At 44.3% G+C, this 27111-nt stretch overlaps 1 protein-coding gene across 17 annotated transcripts in view; it reads left to right on the forward strand.

Annotated features, from left to right (window-relative positions):
- Positions 1-27111, forward strand: part of LOC118510102 (piezo-type mechanosensitive ion channel component) — a 40439-nt gene that overhangs the window by 3538 nt on the left and 9790 nt on the right. For 9 of the 17 annotated variants that reach the window (XM_036051533.1, XM_036051537.1, XM_036051541.1 and 6 more), the window contains exons 2-21: positions 1304-2134; positions 9619-9776; positions 13974-14069; positions 14136-14712; positions 14794-15088; positions 15492-15650; positions 16967-17063; positions 17786-17913; positions 18825-19022; positions 19097-19519; positions 19611-19756; positions 19835-19978; positions 20057-21622; positions 21698-22030; positions 22101-22261; positions 23184-23308; positions 23474-23821; positions 23944-24325; positions 25468-25524; positions 26755-26900. In XM_036051533.1, coding sequence (XP_035907426.1) covers positions 9713-9776; positions 13974-14069; positions 14136-14712; positions 14794-15088; positions 15492-15650; positions 16967-17063; positions 17786-17913; positions 18825-19022; positions 19097-19519; positions 19611-19756; positions 19835-19978; positions 20057-21622; positions 21698-22030; positions 22101-22261; positions 23184-23308; positions 23474-23821; positions 23944-24325; positions 25468-25524; positions 26755-26900 — 5445 coding nt within the window. In that variant the 5' untranslated portion in view covers positions 1304-2134; positions 9619-9712. Of the gene's footprint in view, positions 1-1303; positions 2135-9618; positions 9777-13973; positions 14070-14135; positions 14713-14793; positions 15089-15491; positions 15651-16506; positions 16621-16966; positions 17064-17785; positions 17914-18824; positions 19023-19096; positions 19520-19610; positions 19757-19834; positions 19979-20056; positions 21623-21697; positions 22031-22100; positions 22262-23183; positions 23309-23473; positions 23822-23943; positions 24326-25467; positions 25525-26754; positions 26901-27111 lie in introns of all 17 variants that reach the window. The other 8 variants (XM_036051536.1, XM_036051538.1, XM_036051540.1 and 5 more) reach the window with 8 other exon arrangements.

Below are 27111 nucleotides of genomic sequence, written 5' to 3' on the forward strand. Positions count from 1 at the left end.
AAGGGGGTGTCAAAACCCTACCGATTATCTAATTTTATCAAACACGGAAGAAATGTGGAGTGGACGATAAAGGCTTAGCCAGTGATAACGAGAAATTCATCAAATCCGCTGTATTTATCCACCTAATCAGTTGGATTTGTCGTGGAAGTAGCCGAACTTGACCGCAAACAGCTTACATACCGATCCACACCATATAAGCCAGTGGATGAGTTTAGCTTGAGGCTGCTAAAAGAAAAATGAGACACAAGGGGACAGTCAAACAAAACAACTTGTTGCTCTTGAATTTTGAAGGGGGTTAAACAATGGAAGGGAATCCGCTTTTTGGTGGAACCACCTATACACGTCATCGTTCCACTCGCAAATAGCTCCATCGATAGTGAGTTGAGCGCGGGTTAAGTTAACGAAACCAGCAAGCGGCAACCAGCAAGGGCAAGGTCAATCGACGAGTATTGCGTGATCGTTGCCGAGGGTCACTAATTGAATATTACCGGTATCACCGCTTGATCGAGGTGATGCTGGTCCGATGGGCGCTGAGCAGGTTTAAGAGTTGTGACCAATGCAACCAATATTTCATAGCAGCTTCTTGACCCACCAACAATGATAGCATGATGCATGATGCTCATAATATCGTAAAACATTGAGATGTATGGGGAGGGATCGCACCCAGTGTCTGGCACGTTCTGCGTCTGATAAAGTTGGCCTACGCCCGACACACTCCTCCATCACGCGTTGGGTTGCTTGTGATAATGTTCAGCGGCAGAACAGAAGCATCAGCAGCCGCATTTAAAGCGTAAAACGTGCCGATGACGTCAGTAGCATGTAAGGGGAAATGATTAGAAAAAAAACTAGCCTTCTAGTTTCTAGCACAATAAGCTTCATTTTGTTACTTTAGTGTTCTAGACAAAGAATATATAATAGTCTTTACAAGGCTTATCAGGCCTGATAAAGCTCTTTCAAATGGCAAAACTATTTTGGAGTAAGAGGTCATTAAAGTTTTGAAGCTTAAACCCTGCAAGATTAATTTTTGGGGCCTTAGAGGATCTATGTATCTAGCGCCCTTTCATGACCTTCCGATTCATTAAACTTCGGGCCCTTTAAGAACACCGTGTAATTAATTCTGCCCTTTCGATCGCATTACTCACCGAAAGTGAACGATCGAAGCTAATTATCGATGTTTAACAATAGTGACTAATTAATATTTATAGGAATAACAAAGCTGTCGTAAATGAGCGCTTTGTCGGCTGTCGATTTGAGGTTCAAAATTTATTAAAACGTTTTCCATTGTTTTTCTCTTTTTCCACAGTGTAATAACTCTGTTCCGATTCGAACCCCAAACGGTTGAAGCAGTTGGATGCATCGTCACGAGCAAGTCCAGAAATTTCGAGCACGCTGCGACGGTAGATGCTTTCTCGGGTGCAACTTACCCGCGGTGGTGCATCGGCAGCATACATCGTAAGGCAGGAAATCTCTTCACCCACGCCAAGGGAAAGCGATGCACAAGAAGAAAAACCAACCGAGAGAAAAAGTGAAGTGATAGACGAGGAAGAGTGCGATAAGCGAAGCGTGTTGCGAAGTGAAAATTTGACCCCAAAAAGGCGTCTGCAAATAATCGAATATCCAGCGGTCCAGTTTTCATGCGCTGGTGTAGTGAAGTTGTTGTAAAATAGCAAAGGAAAAGTGTTGTAAACAAAATTTGTAACGAACCAAGAAGCCAGGAAACCAGTGCGGAGTGTTGCCTTAGAAACGGAATATTTTTGTGAGTGTTTCAAAACGAAAAGGGTTTTGAGCCCTAGTAAGCCTGGGGTGCAATATTGAAGTGAGCAGTAGGTGATGTCTTGGATGCCAAACGCAACCAATATGCCAAACCGAGTGTAGAAGCTTTCCTCCATTTGCAGTAATATAAGTGCCGATTGTGTAGTGTTGTGTGGAAATTTTGGTAAAGTTCAGTCGAGGTCTTAACAGCGATTATCGATAGAAACCCCCCCATCGGTGGATACAATTCCGGAGTACAGTAAATACTTTCCAGTGTAGACGCAGACCGGATGGATTCATCAGCTAACGTAGGCAGTTAGTCTATGATCTCCAGGAGTCATCCAGCTCATCATCATCTCACATGAATCAACGCCTGGTGGAGGTAAGTTTACTTCATATTGTTTTCCCCGTTTAATGATGAGTGTGCCACACCCCACACGTGTGTACACACATGGAGATGAAACGCACCGGGCGAAATGATTTCCATCACACCCGGAGATTCTCAAAGCGAGATCCTGCCGAAAAGTTGACCGGTGGGAACCAATCATCAAAAGGCGCGTTCTGTGTTTATGTGAAGTTGTCCGATCATTTGCCGGATTTGCCGAGCGCTAATTTATGGCTTCACATGCACCACCTTGGCTTCTTGTGTGATCTGAAGCAAGCGGGAGAATCACCATTCTTCTTCGCCTGCTAGATGCCGGTTGCCAGGGTTGCGATTGAGAAGAAATTATAATGCGCTGCTATTTACCGTTCCCCCCTCCCGAGTTGGTTTTTTATGATGTAAGCTGGAATGGGGTAGAATCCGTTTGAGGTATGAAGTTCTTTTCAAATATGTTTGCGTCTGTTTATAAATTTTCGTTTTAGCGCTGAAGATGGTTTGGGGCGCGTTGGTGCGGTCGTGTGAGTGTGTATTTCAATTTGCACGAAAAACCCGCGCTGAAATTCTGTTTACGATCGATTGTTTTGCTTTATACCGGGCATAATATCGTTTTCTTGGAGATTTAATGGCTGGCCAGGGTGTGGCTGGTTCGTTTTAAAATTTATTATGATAAATCAAGCCATTGAATGTGGATCGTAAAAGTCATATAATTACAAGCATTCTTTTATATCTTTGTAAAACCTATGCGTTTAGGATATTTACAGGGATGATTAGTGAAATATGATTGGTTGTTATTTTCCAATTATTTATTATTATCTTTTTATCATTTTTATTGCTCTAGTGCATCATTTAATTACGGTTAAGTAATTTAATTTATCCAATTAGTACAGAGAGATAAATATTATTTAGACAAAATAATAATTAATTTGAGAATGCGAATTTATTGATAATATTTGGAGATAAGCCTTTTTGTATGCTAGATGGGTTTATCTTGTCTTTATCTATAGAATTATTTTATCTTAAAGCTTTAGTAATGTGCACATGTTATTTTTTGTTTGCAACTAATTTGATTTTAAATCGAGCTTAGGCCTTTCTTTATTTTTGTTATCTATGTTCTTTTTTACTTTTTTACAGGCTCAAAGGGTACTTCTGGATGTCTCATTTAGCACTATTGATTTTAAATTAGGAATATTAACTTACTTTTACTTTCTCCATTTGGTGCTTCTACCTTACGATACTTTATTCTGCTATTTATATTTATTTATTCATTTATATTATGCTAACTTAAATTGTTAGTATTTTTTAAATTTTATTCTGGATTACCAGTAGTAAAAAGCTTCAATTTTTAAACTTTTCACTATCTAATAAATTATTCATTGTTTGTAACATGTTGTAAATAGTGAGGAGAAATTAAATTATATTTTGTTCAAAACAGAATTAAAGCTACTAGTACAAATAAAATACCATTCCTCTAATATAATTGCTTTATGGCATTATATCTCTTAATAATTTGACCAGCACTGTAGATTGCTTGCTATGAATATCCTAATCAGCAAAACACACTCGCTCTTACTATTGTGAAACAATAGCCTTGCCTTATCCATGACCGTTTAAACGGATCATTATGAAAACTGACACCCCCTGGGCATCTCATAAATCATCACATAAGAAAAATGATGAATGACCGCTTGCCTTTTCCGCAATAATCATAAATAGATTTTCAATCGTTCGTAAAATGCTCTTGACGGTTCTACACCACAAACAATTCAAACAGACACGTTTCCATCGCACCCCGAAGCGCGTAGGAAATCCGTCCACCAGCAGCCAGTGGCCAATTATTCGGTCCCCGATCGGTCCCCGATGCTGCTACGACATGTTGCAATATGATGTTTCGGTCGTGTTGGCCGGCTGCAGACACAAGCCGGGAAAACTATTTATATCATAGAAAGCAAAAGTGACCTCATCTCTCACGTATGGGGGGGTTTGAGGTTCACAGTGCATCCGGAGAGGCATGCGTATGGCTGGCAGACACCACAGAGGTTTGAACCCCGAAACATGATTGTCCCATTGGGAGTAATATTTACATCAACCGAGTCTTGCACCGTCCGGTGGCGTAAGTGTGTCGGTTTGTAAGTTGTGTTGCGTTAAGAGAAAATCATTGTAACTGTCAGTTGCAATGATGTTTCTTTCTGAGAGATTTGCTGGATGGTTGCAGTGTTATTTCATATTTATTGTTTAATTTACTTTTTAGTGATGAATTGATGAGTATGTCTCACTCAAGTTCATTGATAAATTAAAACTGACTTCCGTTGATTTTCTTCTGATGCTTCTGATTCTGATGGTCTGTATAAATAGCTAATGAGCCGCTCATACACGATGTTAAAAGTCGCTTTAAAGTGCCATTCGTTCATTCGTTTGATGTTTTAAGGTTTCTTATTAGCAAGCCCCAGTGACCGTGTAACATGTTTCCATGTTGCTCCCTTACGACGACAATCCACCGCAACACCATAAACACGCGCAACCTTGCACAGCTGATACACCGCGACCATCGGGGTGTGCATGCGATGCACAAACCGGATGACATTGCCACAGTTGTGGCCCCGCAGGGCGGCCCATGCTTGATGTCGCGACAGTTGTCTGTGAACCGATCATCAGCACCATCATGACGATGATGTGTTATACATCCTTGACGTGGAGTGAACCTGTGTAAGAATGCACACATGCTGATGAGTGCTGTAGTTAGTGTACATTCTGCACTTGTGTGTCTGACGACTGGGTTTGGTTTCGGAGAGTAAAAAGCACCCACCTTGGGTGCAGACATTCTCCAAGCTATAGGGTTTTATTTTTTTGGTTTGAATCGTTTCTCCACAAAAAGGTGTGGGCATGAGGATTCATGTGCACAGCAGCTCGTGGGACCTCGTTCGCTCTGAAGGTTGTCCTTAAAATGCGCCATCGGTCTTAGGGTGGGTCAGAAAAGTTGTGTTTTTGTTTGTCTTTATTTTACAAACCAAAAAGAGAAAAAAAGGAGCTGCAGGGACGACGGAAGCTTAATCGATATCGAAAGGAGTCCGATTGTTTACCCCCCCCAAAAAAAAAGGAGAAGTGCTTTCACTGGGTGTGATATGGAGTACACTCGGTAACGTTGTGCTTCATTTCACGTTTACACTGTTTAGGTGAAGGAGTTTTAGGGCAAGGACACAACCATGAATTGTCTTGCCTTGTTAAATCATCAAGATAGCGATAGCGACTTGCGTAGCGGGTCCGCTTGAAGCGATGATGGATTGGGCGGTGTAATTGAAATAAACCTCGATGAATGAGGTTATTTGTTTCGGGTTCGTGCGATTCATTAGCAGCCTATTTCATGCAGTTGAGGAACTACTAATGAGAATGCAAGAACTGGTTATAGGTTAAATAGCTGCGGATATTCAAGATTGAAGATATTACGAAGTTTTGTCCATAAGGGGCATGCTACTTAAAGTTGGTTGAAGGTAAATCTTGGAGGATATCCAACAGTACTGAGAGTTCGACCATGTGACCCAAATTCTTAGCATGCAGGTTCTCGGAAAAAATCTGTAGACCAACTTATGGTTCTGGGCGTTGGGCGATTCTCCACGTCACTGAAATTCTGCACTTGTAGCTACACGACATGGACAATCATTATCAATTCAAAACAGAGTTCATGTGACAGATTTGGAGCGATTAAACATATTCGTCATCTCAGAATTGCTGAGTTTTAAAAACATCAGATTGTAGCATGGTCTTTTGATAGCTAGCCCTAGACTCTAGAACTTGGCATGAAGGTTAGTGGTCTTCAACGTTGTTATAGCTCTGTTGACTCCTCATAGATGAAGATCTGTACATCTCTAGTACCTGTGCCCTCGATTGCTTGTAGTAATGATTAGTTATACTTAAAAAAATAAACTTACGATTGCAACCCAGCTAAACAAAGTTCAAACACCGGAACTCAGTCATCAATATTGACTTAACCTACATGAACTACAATCTGATCAGTATATGTCTACCGCTCCGGAAAGTGCATCCGAGCTTCAGAATACTCTTCAACAAACACAGTCCACCCCACCTTATCAGCGAAGTAAGTGAAGAAAGTCGAACCAGAAAAGACGCCCAGAGCGCGTGTACGTTGCTACATAATTCATCCCTTCGCCTGTAGGCCAAAGACCCGCAATAGAGGCCAACAACGCGGAGACACGAAATCGTGTCATGTTTGCGATTGCACTGCATTTATAAATCGTTTTAAAACTGTGCTCCACATACCGTGTGTGTGTTCGTCTGCTCCCAGCCGTCGCAGTGTGTGAAATGTTTCATTTACTTTTGACCCGAAGGAATCGATAGTATTGATTTGACGGTGAAGTAGTTGAGCCAAGCGGGGTTTGCTTTCATTTGTTACCGTTTGATTTGCAATGCATGAATCGTCTGGCGATGGGAGCATGTTCTTCAAGTTGCAGCAAAGTTGGAGGGGAAGAATCTTTTTTATTTTGGAATTGATAGCGAGTAGTCATTCTAGTAGGCCCCCGCTAGCCCAGTGTCCCAATGTCAAGGGTGTCACAAAAAATACACACTCTCAGCGATAACCTTTCCACGGCGTGCCGGCGAAGCGGTGAGATATTTGGAAGTTGTTTCCGATTTAATAATCCATGAAAATAACCGTTTGCCAAAACATTTTGGCCAGAACGGCGCTCGATCGATTTGCATAAAGCCAGTCCACCAGCAACCAGCACGCCTCGTGGTATACATTTTTCATTCGTTACGTGAACGTCTTTTTTTTGCGGATTATTCAATGGGCGCTGTGATTTACTCTGGCCCAGGGTTCCGTCAGCTTTGTCGAGGTGGTGGTAGTTTGGCGCGGCATTACCGTGGCTGGCTCGTGCTCGGCGTTCGATGATGTCATCCAACTGATTAGCGGTGGTTCTTTTGCGCTTAATACCACACCGATGGTTTGTAGTAAGTTCTGTCTAAATGGTCTTTAGCACGGGTGTTTTACGGGGCTGGTTTGAAGGTATATGGACAATGGAGAAAATGGACATGTTTGTCTCGACGTGGGACTACTTGAAGCTTCTTTTAGGCATAAGCTGGAGAAAGTCTGGATAGCTGGTAGCAAGCTGAAAAAAATTTCAGTTGTCCGAGGGTCTTCGTGGACTGAGAGAACTGATTGTGTAAGATCATCCATATTTTCTTCTCTCGCGCACACCGTTGTCCGCATGTCATGGTGGTGAGTTATTTGACCATGATGTCATAGATTAGCTCCGGCATTGCAGATGGCTTCCCGCTGATACTGATGCTGCTGTTTGCAGTTTCTATTTCCGAATATTCCTCCCATTTGTCGGCAAAGAGTAAAATGCAACGAAAATGTCCCGAGTGGGCGTTTTTTTGTGGTCGTCGTCGTTGTATAAATCATTCTCGTCCACCGTCAGCTTGTACCGCGCCTGTATGTATGTTTAGGCTATCAATTTGTGGCTTATTGTACGTTTAAAGGCAGTTTACCAGACGCAGTCACGCTTACAATTTGCTAATGGTGTTGATTTACGCAAAATATTTCGCAACCGTATTTAGCACACTGCTCAGTACGGTCACCCCTTTTCCATCGTGAATTTATGACGCACTGGTTGAAACTCAGCTACTTGTGCAGGGATCAAATGTTGGTGTCCTTCCATGATGACCAATCCTTTTTTTAATCCGCGTGATACTCGTTCGCGTTCCGATGAATGCCAATGATGTCCACATCACTTGAAACCCTGACGATAGCATTTGTTTGAAGGGTAGAGGGACCGATGCGATAACGTCTCCAGCACACGTGGCGGTTGATGGGTAAGATCGCTTACGAAAGCTACGGTGTAGTTAATTAACTCTGCGTTAGATACTTTGCGACGTTAAGTACGTTTGGTGATTGGATCCGGTAGATAAAGCAGTGTGCTTCGATGAAGCGATGAGACTGGTTGAAGAAGAAGCAAGAAAATTGCGACCCTTCCGGTGGTTTGCTAGTGCTTCTCATTTCGCTCCTAATTACGCTAATGATATGCATGCATGCCGATAGTTCATCAACCATCCCGTCTCCCGTCGCGTGCATTGTGGACGTGTGTGTAAGCCCCGTGGCTACGAGGCTGATGTGAGCCTCATCCAACAGGCAACTGTTTTAGCATCGATGTCGAGCAACAGCGTGTCATGTTTGCGTGCGTTTCGTTGAGGTGGGTATCTTCTAGGTGCAAAAACCAAGCGTTATCCATGACCATGTGCTTCTCAATGGCGTTTTGGTTATGACGCTCCTAATCTAGCTGAAGTATGCTTGGAGGATTGGCTATGTGGGGTAATGAAATTAAATTTTTCTTACATTCATTTCGTTACATGATTTAATTATAATCTTATAGTTGGGTTCTTTAGTGTAGTATAGGAGTTTAGAGTGGAGTTTAGTTAGGTATTAGGTTCTAGCCCTCGTCGCAATCTCATCGAATCATGTCTGCTTGTAACACCTTTATCGAGATTAAACAGCTCGTTGGAGACCGGCTCAATAGTAAAGCCGGCAACGCAAAGCTCAACGACACGCCCTGTGTTGGGTTTAAAACTTGACTAGGCCTATACGTGTAGGTACACGTGGGAGGCCTTTTTCCTACTACATTACGAGGATATACAACTGTCAGAAATAGAACTTCGTCTCAAATAAGGTGGTTGCTCTTTTGAGATATTTTGATTTATTCTGATTGTCATCTTCGTTACAATTTTCTTCTGGTTTAGTTTAACGAGTCCAGCAAGTTTTAACGGCTTAATTCGATCAGAAACAGGTGTCACACAATCTGCAACAAAATTATGCTTTACACATTATACTGTACCGCCCTGACAACAAACAGGTATAGCTAGCTGTGGACCAGGATCTTTTACGCCTCTTAATCTTGCGCGTGGACTTAATTCGGCGCAACATTGAACAGGAGAAGCACAAGCAGCACTTAATGAAGCTGCTACTTCCTCGACGCTAGGCAAGCGTGGTTAGTAATAGTTATGAATATTCATACTCTAATTGAAAACGGAACATCTAATTTCTTGCATGTTTCTTTTCACCATTTTTGTACCGCGGCGCTCCCAGAAAACCCAGCAAAGATAGCCTTAATGGGGGGAATGGTGGGTAATGTTGTGATTAAAAATGCAAAAAACTGGGTGAAAATGTTGGAAATAGCCCACGAAACGATGGTCCTCGGCGATGGTCGATGGTGGTCAGAGGTGCGTCAGGATGGCGTGATTTCACTTTCACTCGACGCAAACCGTACAATGACCTTTGCCTTCCGGTGTTGTTGGTGCAGAAAATGGGAAGCCCGTCCGTCCTTGGGCGATTGTTTTGTAGCTTTTCCATTTTCCAGTGTGTGAGTGCTGTATCGTGTTGTTGAGTGTTATTAAGTGAATTTGGTCTAAATTATAGAACTTCTGTTACTTATTCTCAAACTTTCACCTAATGAAACATTCTTCTCTCTATTTATTTTCAGAAGCAATAGCGAATGAGTCCGTACAGTTGATAGAAGGCAACGTTCACACCCTCGTATACCCTTCGGTAACCGGAATCTTCCAAAATCGTCCAGGATGGCGAACTACTTCCTGTGCCTTGTTGTTCAACGGTTGGTTCTACCGCTCATTCTGGCAACATGTAAGTATGGGCCGCTCGGCGGTTTTGTTTACTGATGCATCAGATAATGGGTTGGGTGTGGCAAAAGGGGGGGGGGGGGGGGGGGGGGGTTACCCACGTTGTGTAGGCATTTATCATTAAATTTAATTTACTACCTTTTCGGGACGGTTGTCGTAAAATTTCTCTCCAACATGCTTTAGTAGACGAGGAATGGGTGAAACGAAAGCTAGGATTTTTCCTTCGCCAGAGACGGGTTAGTTGGTGTGTAAGGAAATAGTATTCGAATACGGATTCCTTGTTTTTTGCCTTCAAACAAATTAGAGCGACTCATGGATGAGAAGGAGGGCGCCAAAAAAAAAAAATCGCTGCTATCTAAACTCCTCCAACATCAAACCCCGGCGGAAATGTAAACGGAAAGGTCAGGAAATCCTGGGCCACGTCCGGTGAAAAGAAGGTGTCCCGGGAATGCAAAGATTTCTGGGACAGTGATTTCGTTCGCTGGCTGGACTGCTGGCACTGGTGTTTGCGTTTGTGGTGGGTGTGACGGAAAGGCATCGGCGAAGGAAAATGATTAAAATGTCAGATAGAGAATGAGCCGCGCGCTCGGTGTTGTCTAGGAGTTGCGATCGAACTCCTCGGTCATTGTGGTATCATCGCTTTCGCTGCGATGTGCCGTTCAACCGGAAGGGGAAGTGATTCCGAATCCGGTACGACTGGGGCCGGTGTAAGTTTCTGTGTAGGTTTTGGATGGGGGGAGGGGATAAAGGGCTAGGTCATTGGCACGACGGGAGTGAGCGCAGGTGTTTTTATAATCGTTGGTTTTTCTTTCCCTGTGTCCGCTTAAAGTGTTGACTGTTTCTAGGGCTCGGAGAAAATCGATGGAAATGTGTTATAATGAATTTGGTGGGAAGTGTATAGCTATTGGCGTGGGTAAGGCTTTTCACAGCTTGGGCTTGATTTGTGCCACAGATTTAAGGAGGAGAGTATCATATCCTATAACAATGTGAAATGATATGAAATTAATTAAAGCTTCAAATGAGTTGCTTTAAATGACTTTAAACGAAAAATACTTTTCTCAGTTAACATTAATTCTTATATCGGTGGAAATCGGCTAGAATTGATGGGTTTCGAGCGCCTGAAACTATGCAATTATCTTTTCAAGATGGCGTCTTATTAGTTGGATTGTTGTTTTCGCAAAACTGAGCAGTTCTTTCAAGCCATCAAATGGCGATCGAATTTTGACAACATATTGCATACTGTCAGGCGTTCGCTCCAGTTGAAACTCAGTTGAAAAGGAACCTATTAAAGGTAGACCTCCCTGTCTGCTTGATGTTAGATGATCTCGGCATAGGAGCTTTGTAATGATGTGATGATATCAACATCGGTTACTACAGGACCAAGAAAATTAGTTGAAAAACAAGGAACCATTGTTTACTTTCTTGGTCAACGGTGCATCGTGCCCAATAAAAAAGGACTTCGATTAGCTGCAGATACGACATCACACGATAGTCGGGTCCCCTTTGTCCGCGGTTTTATTATTTACGTTGAAGGTATTTACTTACGTGCCAGTATCCTTTTTCCTGTCCTACTACTGCTAGTCAACCGGAGAAGGTGTGAGAACACGCTTTCGTGCTAAACGTGAATGAAGCTGACGTCAATCACAGGAGTTCCCCTCGGCCAGGTGGACACTCAGAACAAACAAAACCACGTCTTTGTGTGTGATCGGATTAGTGGAGCGCGCGCTGAGAATGGATTTGTCAGAAGACTCCTCCTAACTGAGGTTTCAATTACTAGCAGACTATGGAGGCAGGATGTGTTTCGGAGTGCGTTTTTATGGTCAGAATATCCTACACTGACCCAATTTCACTCACGGTCAACAAAGTCGCACGATGGCCGGAAAGTAGTGCAGCAAAAGCGAAAGCGGACCTCGTTCGTCGTTTCCGGTCGGCAGGTCAAGTTTGACTGTGCCGTGTGGCAGCAGGATTTCGATTGACTTAACCTCGCCGCGGTTTGTTTGCCATAAATGCTCTACCGCCGAATGCGCAGCGTCCTGTTTCGCAGGTTTTTGCTGTTCACACCTCTTGCCTAATTGATATTGCTGCTACCCCGACACGGAAGGCTTTTTTGTCCAGGATACTGAAGCGAACAAACGTTGGGGCACTGTTTGGGGGGGTAAAAGAGGTCAACGGCGGAAGAGGTCCATAATCGTGATAGTTAGGGCGTATTAGAGCACCCGTTTTTCCCGCACACGTGCCAACGTTGCGTTTCGAGGTGATTTGTAATGTTGCGTATCACTTTCACTCCGTGGGTAGCACGAAGGACACACGAATGAGCCACCAGAGGGTCCAGGATTAAAGAGGACATAAATCATGCATTCAACATTCTTGCCCCCCCCCCCCCCCTTTGGAAGCACATGGGTGGTCAACGATGGACGTGTTAGTATATCACGTCCCATTAGAGCCGTTACACTACCGTACCCCTCCCTAGACAGGCGGACGAGGCGTGTGGCTAACCTTTTCCAACCAACACCCGGTTTCGGTAGTAATGTCAGCAGGATGTACTCCCGTGGGCTCAACTTGTATGCTAATTTTATTACACTCCCTCGGCAAAACGCAGTGGGAACTGGTCATTTTCACTGTATATTCAGTGGCTTTACACGGCGTGTTTTCCTGCCTACGATTTGTGGATTGCTTGATGATGTTTTACACGACGTGTCCCTCGAGAGGGGCGCATGTGGCGCACGCCCGTAAATGCAACGAACCGCTTCCCTTCCGGGTGTGCGTTGTTTTGTGTTGGGTTCGTCCTTACGCCCTTCAGCGTTCAGCGTGGCAGGGTTGCGATAGGCTCTCGCTGGTACATTGGGAGTGTACAGCCAGCCGTCGTAAGATAGTTTTTTTATGGTAAGACATTTATCCAATTCCCAGGAGCTTAGAGGATCGTTTGCAGACTGGCACCACCGTAATGCTTTTTTTTCTAGAGCGTAACGTTACGTGAAGCATACGAATGTTCTCCACCACCATTTAAATCCTTAAACGTTAGTTTAGAGAAATACGAAAGAAAATTAAGCCACGCTTCTTCGTTTCTGCTACATCATAGATAAGAATTGAAGAACAAAGCGCGCATAAATTGTGTTAAGCTTTATTTCTTGGAAATGTTTGATTTAAACAATCGCTTTGGGCTCCTAATGCGTTTTGTTTTTTGTACATATTTTATCTTATCTGGGTGCAAACAATAGCTACATAATCTGAGGTTGAAGCTTGGAACTAGATACGTCAAAATCTGCTTCACAGGACCGTGCTACCGTGAACGACTTGATTGGTTTTGGGTTTACATAGTAACACAACTTTTCTTTTACTTTTTAACGAGCTAAACAGTAGCGCCATGGATAAAGACTATGTCTGCGGATTGCTGGAGACTTGGGTCAATTGAGAACCCAAGTCTCAAATACGCTGTTTAAGTGGTCTTCAGTAGTTGACAAACATGGTTGAACTTATTTTTTCGTTACGCTCAATACGTGATAAAATTTGTCATTAAGCGACTCAGTTTTTTTCCGCGACGGTCCGGTGGCCGAGGCGACAATGGCGCCGGTTTTTCACACGGCAGGACCGGGGTTCATATCCCATCCAGACCGTCGGGCACTTGTAGTGCCACCCAAGAAGAAGAAACAAACAAACGGGGCGGTGGTTCGGTGGCCGAGGCGACAATGGCACCAGTCTTCACACGGCAGGCCCGGGGTTCAAATCACTTTCAGACCATACCTCTCCGTCCGCAGGGCTTGACTACTTTACTACGGGTAAAATAAAGTCACAGTAAGCCAGAAATGGCAGCTCGAGACATTAAGAGGGGTTGTAGTGTAGTGCCAAGGAAGAAGGAAGATCTGGACGAGATTCTTTTACTTCAATAAGTAGTTTGTATCAAGAGAAAGAACGTGTTTAAGTGATTAATTGATTCCGCTAAGGCTATTACGACGACCACATCACTCAACTTCTTGCTGGCTGGCGTTAATTCGATGATAATTGTGGCGTACCGATTACGCCCTAATGGTTCCTTATCTTATGTCGTCGATTCATCATCAGGTTATAATGATATAACGATACTGTCACTCAATTATGTAATCAACGTCATCAAAACATTGCATTCTGATAAAATCAAATCTCTTTGAGTTTGGTTGGACATTTCGTTTATCACTTATTTCTTTGGGGTTTCTATCAATTTCAGGTGTGCTGATGAGACCGGTAGGACTGGCCATTCCATATTTAATATTCCTACTAGCTATACCGTATGTGCCTATTGCCAACAAAAAAACCATCATGGGTAAAGCGAAAAGGTTTTCCCCAAAAAGAGCCTATAATATAAACCTACCTTTTTCCCCCTTTTCAGGAACAACTGGAACTTTCATCAAGTTACTCACCTTGTACGCCATACTGTACCTAGCGATCACAGTCACTTTCCAGATTGTACTGATCTCCTTCCCGGGGAGTTCGGTTGTGCCGTGCAGTTTAGGTGAAATTGTACTGCGCCACATCGGCATTGTGTCATTTAACCAACTGGGCGCGTGGATGGTGGTGTACTGGTTGGCACCGGAGGTGATCCTTATCTCCTGCGTGTTTGTCGTACACCTCGCACTGAGAAAGTTAACCGGGGTGATCGTTCCTCGGGGGCAGCGGCGGCGGCGTGCAGGTGACGATGCGAACAGCACCACCGCCCAGGACGATACCGAACAGGGTAACGGTTCGGTGCAGGAGTCACAGGCTACGGGCGACCCGGCCGAGTCCGAACCACAGACGAGCCTCATCAGTCCGGAACGGTTGCCTTTCTTCACGAAGCTGGGCGTGCTGCTCTCGATGTGTATGCTGTGTGTGGTGGGCATCATACAACCGTCCGCGCTCAGTGGAGTGTACTTTATTGTGTTTCTGGGTGCTGCCTCGTGGTGGGCATGCTACAAAAAGCTAGATAGGTAGCGTTTCATGAATGTTTCATGAATCACCATCAACCCAATTTCTGATATCCTTTTGCATTCCTCTCTCTCTCTCTACAGAGCCTTTGGAATAGTGCTAAAGATAACGTTGGTGTTTCTAGTCATACATATAGTGCTGTTTCTGGCGTATCAAAACCCATGGCCGCAGGAAGTGTTGTACTTCAACGATACGACGGCCCGCGTGCTCGGTCTCAAACCGATCCTCAACTCATCCTGTGACCTGGCGAACGGGACCGATATCCGGAACGTGTACTTCAACTCGGACTATGACACGGATGTGTACCTCAATCCGATCTTCCTGCTTCTGTGCTATTACACCGTAACGATGACTTCATCGTTGCTACTACGAACAAGAGTGAGTATCGGGGACAGGTCTTTCGGTCGCATTTGGTGCAACGAAAACACCGACACGGAAAGGATTAATACTAAATCAACATTAATACTAAAATCAACTTTCATCCCATTGCTTACGTATACCTATCCCACATTGGAATGTTGGACGCTCCGAACTAAAATTCGTTCCCCTTACACTATCATACAAATGCATTCCCTGCTGCAACAATGATGCTCATTCCCCGCGCGCATTGTTCGCGGCAATGTAATGCGCTGTGCGTGTTTGCTAATCGTATGATCTCTATACAATCGCTACCACATTCCTGCCGCTATAACATGCAACGCCTACCGCATGGTGCATGGTTGACGCAATTGTTTTTGATCGAAACTTACATTGGTAAATCTTAACAAAACGCACCGCACAGAGCGATATGGCGAAGGATAGAAAGCGGATGGATTTGTCGAGCCAGCTAGAGAACGGCATTAGGCTGCAAAATCAGATTTCTTTCCGCATGCAGCGCAAAAACATCCTGCGCAAAACGCTCACCAGTGATCGGTGGCGTGGTGCGGCACGGAAGGTGAAAGTAAGCATTGTTTTGCTCCCTTCGGTACTGTTTTGCCGAAACTCACTTGCTTCCGTTTTTTGGCTTAATCAGCTTAAGCACAAGATTCACTATGATCTAGCTTTGCAATCGTTTTTGCTGGCGATAGTCGATAGTTTAAGCAAATCCTAGGAATAGTTTGACGGTAGAGCTAACGCAACACTTCAGGTAAGCCCCGATGCACTGCGCTTGACCGGTACGATTTCCAGAATGTGTCCACCACCAGTCATACAATTGCTTGCCAAGTAGATGGTAGAAGTTGTGTCGGCTTTGCTCATTGTTCACAGCATTCATTGTGCTAACATGTCCTAATTTACCTAAAATTAATGCAAACCCAAAAAGCAGTCCGGCTCGAGACAACTTATGCTCATTCCTTGCTTTACCTAAAAATTAACAAACGTTTTACAAATGGTGCTCTTATGAATGTACCTCGAGTTTTGTTTTATATCTGAATTAATTTTACTAACTTCCTTCCTCTTATGTTGAAACCATCGTTGACTTAGTGTGTTTCTGTTCTTTCTTTTTCTCTTTTTCTTTCTTTCATATCTTTGTTAAACGATCTACACATCCTTAAACACACGGGATGTTCGATCGTTACCTTTTTTTTCTTTCAACAACTATGTGATTTTATAACTTTCACTGCGCCGACTTACGCCAAATGTTGCGATCGCCAACCATTTGCTATCGTCTGTTTATGCACCTTCATCGTCATCATCGTCATCATCATCCTAACATTGTGTGTGTGTGTGTGTGTGTGTGGGATTGCTGGCTCTGGGCACACGTGCTTCTCGGATCGTCACGGACCAATATTGAAAAAAATAAACCAACAAACAAACAGTCTCAAATCATTGGTCCGAGTGCAAGGGGCTACTATACCTACGGTAGGTCGACGACATATGGCAGAGGCAACACCATACTGGTAAATTCCGACATTCCGGACGAGCGGACACCCGTACGTATACGATTTGCATATTGTTTCTTTATCTCCTTCACCCACTAGCTCATAAGCGCAACCCGTGAAGAAAAAGGTCGACAATAGAAAGTGTTTTCCTGTCACGTGTTACAGCAGTTGAAATTATTGGCATTCTTTCTCTAAATTTTGTAAACATCTTTTTTTTTTTGTTATTCTAAGCTTCGCTTTATTCTACCTACCTATTGCGCGTTTGTGTTTTATCTTAATGTGTGTGAATTGACTGTATAACCTTTTATATGTGTTGTAAATATTAATGTGGCTATCCTGTGTTACGTTTCTGCGTATAGTAATATATTTTGTTCCTTTCCCCCCTCCCCATTTGCAGCTGATGCGCCGAGGAACGCATAGAATTCGTGATGCGTCGGCAAACGATGGTAAAGAAGGCGGCGCTCAAACGGATCAAATAGCGTTAGAAACATTAGGTAAGTTGGGAAACACAAATTGAAATGCATCTGTAACTGCACACACATCGCACACAACCGACGAATGTAGCTTTTATTAAAAGAAAAGTTGGTTTAAATGTATGCCTTCCTGTGGAATGATTTGTGGCCTCAGTGCGTTCTTGAAGCGAGCGCTTGAAAGTATGCAATTTGTTTGTTAAATTGCTTTTTTGCTGAATTTTGAGCCAAACGAAATTGTTATCACCAGGAGGATATACATTTATACTAGAAAACTTGCACAAGATTCGACTCGCACACTACTGTGAAACAAATGCACGCGAGAAAAACGTTTCGTTTCACTAAAGAAAGAAAGACTTTAAAAATCTACCCATCATCATTAGGGAATCATTTTTTTTTTCTACTGCACATGCTTTCCACCTGAGTCGTTGAACTGTATTATACTTAATTACCTTTTTACTCTTAATTTTCTCCATTTCTTTTATCTTTTGTTACCATTGGCAATATCCAAATCCCCGTGTCGAAAATGCTTTCCGTGTACGCACGCCCTGTGTATGCTGTGTCTGTCTCTCTCTGTGTGTGTATATATGCATCTGTAAATATGGATTCGGTAATGGGTAACACACGCAACGACGTCAAAACGCCACACAAAATCACTACGAAATTATCTGCATATTTTAAAAACTTTTGCACACTGTACTTACATTTGACGAACTGCGCTTAAATGGTTTACGATCATACTAAAGCACGGAATAAAACAATTTCAGAAGAAGAAGAACCATCCAGTTTCTTCGAGCAGGGGCTGCTGGCCATTCGGAATGTGGCCTCGTACATTTATAAGAATAGTTACATCTTTACGAACGTTATCATGATGGTAAGTAGCAGCTCACGGAAAAGATGAACATGCGCTCCGGACTTTGGACATTAAAGTCAAGATTTAATTAAAGTAAAACTTTAAAAAGGACAGCTTTTAAAATGTTTGGTTTTGCTGAAGATCTTTTGGTAAAAGGCTCGAGACGTAGAATTTTTTTGCCCCTCTAGAATTTTTTGTGTGCAACACTGTGGGCTGTCATTTTTGTTGCACAGTGTGATTTCTGTATGGTCAAAAATTGTTTGAGATGAACATAGTGCATTGTTCCTTAATACTGTAACTAGACAGCGAGTAAAACATGATTAAATACATAGTAACAAATGACTCGGGGTGGTCCGGTGGCCGAGGCGACAGCGGCGCCGGTCTTCACACAGCAGGGCCGGGGTTCAAATCACATCCAGACCACACCTCTCCGTCCGCAGGGCTTGACTACCTTACTACGGGTAAAATTAAGTCACAGAAAGCAAGAAATGGCAGGCCGAAACCTCTAGAGGTTGTAGTGCCAAGGAAGAAGAAGAAGAACAAGTGATTTGATTAGCCCGACTCAAATTCTGCTTTTTCCTCATTTACTGAATTATCTATGCCCGGCGATAAGTATCCAGCGAATCAATGTTCCGTTACCGTCCGAGAACGCCGTGCAAGTTATAGGCAAAATTGTCCACGTCTTATGTGTCCGGTTCTAAATACATATACCCCTTAATTCAAAATGACTGCTCAGGATTGGGTGGAGAGAGAAAATGTGTACTGCGGTTTGCATACTGTTAGGCGCGTATAACGTATAGCGACGAATAAATTTCGTCAAAGGGGGGGGCCTTCTCGAGTCTTTTACCGAACTTTTCTCCAACATATAGCGATAGACATGAAAGTTTGTTTTTGTCCCTTATGACGTGATTTATTATTTGTTCCACATTTAGGTTTGGAGCATTATGTATCACAGTTGGTTAACCTTCCTGCTGCTGCTGTGGGCCAACATAATCTGGATTCTCCCGAACCATCGAAGAAATATGCTGATGACCAGCCCTCTCCTAGTGATATACGCCGAATTCCTCCTGTTGGCACAGTTTATCTACGGGATGAATTTGACCGAAGCTGAGCTACCGACAGTCATAGAGGTGTGCTTCAGTCATGATTATTGTCAGGAGCAGGAAGTAAAACGTAAACCATTTTTTTTGTATTTTTCTACTAGGGCTCCGGCATTAATCTGGAAGAGGTGGGATTCGTACGGCGGACCGAGTATCCCTGCGTTCCACTGCTGGTGAAGTCACTTTTTACCACGATGTTCTGGATATCGATGCGGCAGCTGATACAGGAGAAGCAAACGGAACGCCGGGAATCGATGATCGCCAACATGGCTGCCCCACTGCAGGTACCAGTGGGGGCGGCCACAACAGCTGCCACGGGCCCCCCGTCAGTGACCGATCAACCGCCAAAGAAAAAATCGTCCGCCGTTGTAGACAAAATGGCGAAGTTTTTACGCTCACTTATGATAAAGTTTTGGATCTGGGTGGTGGCGCTAACGTTATTCCTGTCCGCGATCATCGGTAACCGGATGACCATGTTCCGGATCCTGTACATGGCGTTGTTTTTATTCTTCGTACTTACATTCCAGGTACGAGTAGGAGGTTAAATTGGAGTTGGAGTAATGTCTAGCGACAGTTCTTTAATTTTGCTACCAACTTTTCACCATGTTTCCTTTTCAGTTTTCGTTCCGAGTATGGCGTAAAGTGATGTTCACGTTTTGGCTTTTCGTTATCATGTACTCGATGGGAATTTTGATTTTGGTGTATCTGCACCAGTTTGAACAGTTCCCGCGGTACTGGGAAGCGATAGGAATATCGAAGGAATTGTATGTATCTTGCTTGAGCGAAGCATTGAATCTTTCACTGCTACGGCTTTCCTGTAATGCATATTGCTTTTCATGCAGGCAAGAAGATTTGGGACTGGAAATCTTCAAAACCGGTCAGCTGTTCCTACACCTGGTCAATCCCACGCTGGTCGTCATCATAACCGTCATACAGCTGCACTACTGTCACGAGCGCTTTTTGATTATTAGCGAAATACCAACCGTGTAAGTGCAGTAGTTGGTGGTTCAAGTATTAGTAGGAAAAACAAAACCTGCGGCTCATAATGACTTTCTCGTTTGCAGCCAAACCGAGGATCATTCGGATGATGAAGACAAACAAGAGCCGGTGACAGCGCCGGCAACCGATGGGCCTTCGTACGGGACATTTGCAAACCCCGAAACTGCCGTCATTGACGATGCCAACGAACCAGTGGGCCAATCCGCAACTGTAGCAGCGGAAGGTCAAGCTACTACTTCTCCAGCAAAGACTTCACCGAATGCTCAAACCAATGTGGACGAGGATGACGATGAGCAGAGTGAGAAGATTGAAGATTTCCGGTTCCGTAAGCTCTCCCGCCAGGAAATTACCGGGTTCGCACGCAAGGCGTGGAAAATGTTGCTTGACCTGCTGGAGCTAACATGGCTGTTCTTCGAGATTCACATGCTGAAGATTGTGCTGATAGTGGCATTCTCGTTGAGCGTCAACTCCGTCAACCTGCTGCACATTGTGTACGTGGTGCTGTCCGTGTTCACGGTAAAGACGCACACCACCGGCAAAGATTCGCTGATGTACATCCAGGTGATCAGGATAACGCGCATCATGTCGCTGTTCTCCGCCATTATGCTGCTCGCCACCATGGTGTATCAGGTGAAGTACATCAAGGTGGAATGGTTCGTAAGCGAGTGCCCGAATATCGATGCGAACACAACCCGAATGGACATGAACAACCTCAAGTGGGCCGGAATGCGCAAAACGGCAGACGTGGAAACGTTGTCCGATCTGCTGAGACCGTATCTGGTGTACATTTTGATCGTGACCGTACATACGGTGACGATCTTGCGCCAAACGATACATCGCATCCGGCTCGGGCAGTCGCCCAAAACACCGTCGCTAATGTTCCCGCGCATCGTGCGTGCCGACGCGGACAAGGATATACCGCGGATGGTACAGTATCTGTTTAACTACGGGTACTACAAGTTTGGGGTGGAGATTTCGCTCGTCTCGTTGATAGTGGTGATCGGCAATCGGATGGATGTGCTGTCGATTTTCTACGCCATCTGGCTCGCGGCCATGTTCCACATGACGCGGGCCAGCCTGCAGCGACTGTGGAAACCGCTGACGTGGTTCATCGTGGTCGTCATACCGATACAGTACCTGCTGTTTATCGGGCTGCCGCCATTCGCGTGCGTCAACTATCCGTGGTTCATAGCGCAGCTGGATCACTTCCGGATATGGGCGATGCTGCCGGAAAATACGACCGAGTTTCGCAGCTTCGCCAACAAGATGGTGTCGGACTTTGTGTTGCTCATGTTTCTCTGCCGGCAAACGGTCGTGTTTCGGCTGGAGACGAACCCACCGCGGGGTTTTGGTGGAGGCAGCAATCAGTCGGTGTTGGAGGATTTCAAAAAGCTCGACGAGGGCAACCTTCAGAACCCGACGCCGGATTTCATCACGAAGGTGCGCAATTGGCTGGATATGGCAAAGCGGACGTTGTTTTTGGTGTCGTTTTGGTTTACGCTGGCGGTGGTGTTTCTGACCGGCTCGAGTCGGGTGAATCTGTTCTCGATCGGGTATCTCATCGGTGCGTTCTTCTTCCTGTGGCAAGGAACCGATTTCTATCTACACTCGATCGAGTACATTTTGAAGCGGTAAGAGACAGAAGGAAGAACGCGTCTTTTTTGACACTGTAATTACAATGTTTTCATCATTGTACTTCTTCTCAGGTGGAACATCCTGATATGCTACAACGTGTTCGTGATCGGTGCCAAAGCGCTGCTGCAACTGTTCGGTTGTCTGTTTCTGGAAAACTTGGTGAACAACAACTGTTGGGTAATGCAGTTGCTAGGCATGAACTGCTTATCCTCCGCCCTTCCGCCCCTACCGCCCGGTACGGTCGATCCCGGCGAACAGTGCAACATTCCGGACCCGTCCGATGCGGGACTGTTTTGGGATGGGATGTGTTTCGCCTTTCTACTGCTGCAGCGACGTCTATTCTCCAGCCACTACTTCTGTCACATCATCAACGAGTCGAAGGCGAGCAAATATTTGGCGTCAAGGTAAGCGCGTGTACACTACGCGGTTGACCACGCAAATGTGATCTAATTTCGTTCCGTGTACACACTGCAGAGGTGCCGAGCTGATCGAGGAACTGCGCATCAAAGAAAGTGCCCAGGAAGCGGAACGTGAGCGACAGATACTGGAAAAAATTAAGGCCAAGATGGACCGTATCAAGGCGACGCAGCAGAAAATTCTGGAAGCCGTGCAGGATCCTGCCACCCATGCGATAGGTAACGCTTTTCAGGTCCTAACAAGTGCACTGCAAAACTCGAAACCAATTACTCCCAGTTTTAAACTAGCAGCTATATTCGGTTTTCGTTTGCATAACTCAATTATGTTTGCGCATATTTCGCAATTTCCACCGTCGACGTGAAAAGGTGTTGTCCGCGTTCTGTCAAGGGTAGCGAATTTGAATTTTGACTATCGCTCACCTACTTTCCGGTCGCGTTCAATATAGTGGTTGAAAATTATGCTTGTGCAACATTTAAATATGTGCGCACACTGACACTGATCTTGGAGTAAGTATTTATGTTTTAATTTTATTTAAATTTAGTTTGACTGTTTGTTGGCCACTTCACTTAATTCGTGGTGTTTACTGCCGATACTAGGAATGAATGAGCCTGGGCTCCTATTTTTGGGCCCTGACGGTGTCCACGAATAAACCGAATAATCGATCGATCGACCGAGCTTAAGATTTCACGGAATGTTTGCATTGGATCACTAAGTTTTCTGGAACGCGTACACCCATCTTTGACCATTATCGCCTTTTGAATGCAACCGAGCATTTTGTAGTGTAGTGCTGCACGATCGTTTGTGTAATATAAGTCACGTGGTAGGTGTTGATTTGCAACACTTCCATTAGCACACTTGTTCACATGTGTGAATGCAAGCCTGTAGCATTAGCGATGGAAGTAGCTGAAGCTCTGTAGTGTTGTTGAGATTTAAAAACAATCGTTCAAGAGGGGTTAACCGGAACGGGGACGGTGGTTTGGGTTTTCGTTTTCATTTCTTTTCTCTTTCCATTATTCCTTGTGGGGCGATGGAAAACACTTCCGCTGCTTACTATTTTACTACTACTACCACTACTACTGATGCCGGAAGATCCCGGACGGCGTCAGCTACAGCCGACTCATAGTATGTCATCATATACAGGATACCATACGCCGATAGAGGACGAGATAGCGGCCAATTCAATGTTTATCGAGGGCGAGGGCCTGTCGGAAATGCCTTCGGACAATGGTGGGCTAACGGTGGGACGCGGATCGTACCAAACGCAGGTTTGTTGTGTGTGTGTGTGTGTGTTAATGCTCCTTGCTCGTGGAGGACAAACAGCGTAAGTCTAGAGAGCTATCTGTCGGATTAGTGATTGAAATATTTCTCCCAAAATGATGAGCTCAGTAAGTAAATTCTATTTATACAATTGTTGCCTCATTCCACCGTAGGTACCATCTCCCAGCTCTGCTCTTATGACGGTCTCGCTCGATGCTTATCTGGACCCACAGCGAATGTCGTTCGATTCGCCCAACGATTTAATGGCACGGGTTTGCAGTCCCGACGATACGTTCCCCGTGTTTTCACCGCCACCGTTTGAAAAGGAGCAACCGCCTTTCGTGGCCACCAGTACGAACAACACGCTGATGCCACCAACGAAAACGGCTCTACAAACTCGGCAACACCGACGACAGTCAAGTCTGAATGCTGTGTCGTGGCCAGCAAATAATGAGCTTACTGTCAGCCCGAAGGCTCAGCATCGCACAATCCCTACCGGCAATAGCTACGTGCCTCCAGAAGTAATGTTCTTAAATCTGTCCCTTTTTGGCCCCCTAGGAACCGAGCTCATTAGAATTTTTTTTTTCGAACGGAATCGCGTCAAAATTCCAAATTAGCTAATTGCGTTTTTGCCCATTTTTAGGAACCTGCCAACGGTCGCGATAATGATCAATCGCAGCAACCTTCGCAATCGCCGCGTTCGCCCCGCTCGCCTCGTTCGGCTACCTTCGCCCCAAATCAACCACGCCACCGACGGCTGTCGAGCATGGGATCCGGTTCCGGCGTGCCGGATGAGCTGACCGGCGCCGATGCGATCGGTGCGCGCCGTCGCTCGAGCTTCCTGGTGTCACTGTTCGTGGATGAGGATACCACGCGGTACGATGAGGTAACGACCACCGCGAACGGTGGCCCCACATCTCGGCGACGGTCGCGCTCGCGCAGCTTCTGGGGTCCGGTCGGGGAAGCCGGTTTGCGGGACTCGATCCGATCCGCTCGTTCGCGCTCGCCCGTATCACACCACGAGTGTAATTATAACCTTACCATCCTTCTTTCGCTATACCCTTATCGATGTCCGTGTCGTGTACGTGCGTTACAGATGAACATTTCGTTTTGCAATCTGTTTTCTTCTACTCATACTAATTACGCTCTCTTACCTATTTCCGTTAGCGATAAATTCAACGTTGCTTGCGTTACTTTTCCCTTTCACTGACACGCGCAACCGCTTCCGTCTTGTTAGTCTGCACACTCGTTTTAATAGCACAAAATCAAATTTTTAAACCCTTTATTAGTATATAATAGCATCAACACACACACGCAATAATGTCCAAAATAAGCGTCAACGTCAGGTAAGAATGTGTCGCAATATTAGATAGAGACAGAACAGTCTGTCGGCTACGAATAGTTGTACATACGTTAACGAATAAAATCCCGTTTTTTCTCTGTTGTGTTTTCTTTTCCGTAATACTAGATTAAGCTGTCAATAGATTTAATAATACCAAGTGATATTAAACATCGAATGAAGTTTTATGCGGTTCTATTGTACGTGCATGGAATAGGCACCAACTGATACTTGTGATGAAATGAAGTGAACATGTTCTAATGTCTGTACATATTCTGCTAGAGTTAAAGTATATAACTTGCTTTCGTCTATAGTTGTGTCGATTTTCCATCGATTGCAGGAAAGGTTCGACGGTCTGTAACACGAATCCACTCCATGTTTATTGCATCTTACTACTAAAGACTTCAAAAGTTATAACTGAGATGAAATCAAGTACTATAAGTGTATCACTTCACAGATAGCTTACAGTTGAGACATCATAGGACACTAAAGCCATCGACTGACCCGAGCCCACATGTGTCATACTTCTCATTCATTCGTTCACTATAAATTATCCAAAAGATTTTTTTTGCATACTTTAAGGCGTTGCACATCCAGAACAAAGCTCATAGCGATAGCTAAAAGTTGGAGTAATACACTTGTACTAAAAACAAAAAAAGCGAATTGAATGATCCATCACATTTTCCAACGTTCTTCCCTAAACGCACGTCTCGCCACAGTGTCGCACTCATTGTCACGTTATGTTGCCACCCCTACACCCTATGCCTTTTCTTACATTTTCAACCGTCGGTTTTCTTTGTTTCTCTCTCTCTCTCTCTCCCTATATAGATACTGTCGACCATAGGTCGAGTTTGAAGCGCAAAATATCGGAACACCGACCAACGGGTAACGGTAACGGTGGCAAGATCGGCACGTGGAACTGCGGTTTTCCACTGCTGTCTGCCCAAAACCGTATTCCAATTATTTTTATCTCTCTCTCTGTTTCGTTGTCCTCTCCCATCATGCCCTAGATCGCGTATTTATATTGACTAGACGCATTCTTTGAATTTCCCATTCGTTTGTTGGAGTATGTAGTATTGTGGAATGCTGGATGCACTTTCGTTCTCTCCCAGCTCGCGCTGTTACGCTTACGGTGTTAATGCTCATTTGAACTTCTCGAGTAACTGCTCGGATGACGTGCGATTTGTTCGTTGTGGTTGAATCTTAGCATTCCCACACACACACACACGCTCTACTAATAACTGGGAGAGATAACTGTCACTGTTGCGTGCACTCCGGACATGTTCTCCATCTGTAGTCATTTGTGACTAAAACCCTCTCGGGTGGATGTGTACTACCCTGTCTGTCAGTGGTTTGGGTTGAATGGTCGTAATGTTCCTAATATTCGCTGTACTGGTTAGGAGTACTGTGTCTCACAACTACCTGTGTTTTCTGGCTTCTGTCAACTCTTTTCTTAACCATTGTTCCGTTCTCTTCTGGCTGAGTCTGTTGCTAATGCTTGCAAATCGATGCGCTGTATGTTACTAACCTTGATCAAGGCTCCTGCGAAAATTCCATCATTTTGCTGGTCGGAAAACCTGGTAGGACATTGTCTTAAATTAGTGGAAAGAAAAACCATAATCTGGGAACTATTATTCTCAGGTGTTGGGATAATTGGGAAGAGGAAGAGTTTTATGTTCAAGAAATCCTGTCTAATACTTAGACACTCTAAAAAAGTGTTTCTTTATTGGTTCTATCACAATTTGCACACCCAATTGGCTATACTTCTCTACGATAAGCCTTCACAATCACAAAGGATAGCACTTTTTCCGTTTTCATTTGTTATTGGCACACATTGGTTTAGTTGTTCTCAACTTGAAGTTCGTTATTGGAAAAGATCCCACCATTCCAGGGGTTACAAGGTATAACATAAAGTTGATAAACAGTTTAATCTGTCAGTTACTCGCAAGCACCCAAAGATCTGAACCGCACCACCGATCTTTGATCTGTTTCATACACGATAAAACCGTAGAAAGAGCTTTATCTGTTATATGGGTATATTTATATGAGTTTCTTTATATCGCGTACCATTTCCAAAAAACGACTAATTCTCGCTCGTCCATGTGTTCCTTTCAGCGATACGATCCGGTGACTACTACATGTTCGAGGAGGTCGAGCAAGAGTTTGAGCTGGACCTGATGGAACCGCACGAGTATGAGGACGATTTGGAGGAAAAGTCACAAAAAGATCAACGTCTGCGCCACAGGCTAACGCTCGGCAGGGTAGGTTTTGTGTGCTAAGCTGTGTCTCGTCTGGTTGAATTGATTATCTGATTCGTTTATAATTTTATTATTTTATTTAAACCTTTCAAAAGAATTGTTGTAGAATGGCGGACATTTTATGTTTTCTACACACTGTTTCTCTGTTATTTGTTAGTCCCTCAACACCGTTTACTATTTCGCACTCGCTCTCTCTCTCTCTCTTGTTTTGTAA

Source organism: Anopheles stephensi, chromosome 3 (assembly GCF_013141755.1).
Source record: "Anopheles stephensi strain Indian chromosome 3, UCI_ANSTEP_V1.0, whole genome shotgun sequence".
Lineage (NCBI taxonomy): Eukaryota > Metazoa > Arthropoda > Insecta > Diptera > Culicidae > Anopheles > Anopheles stephensi.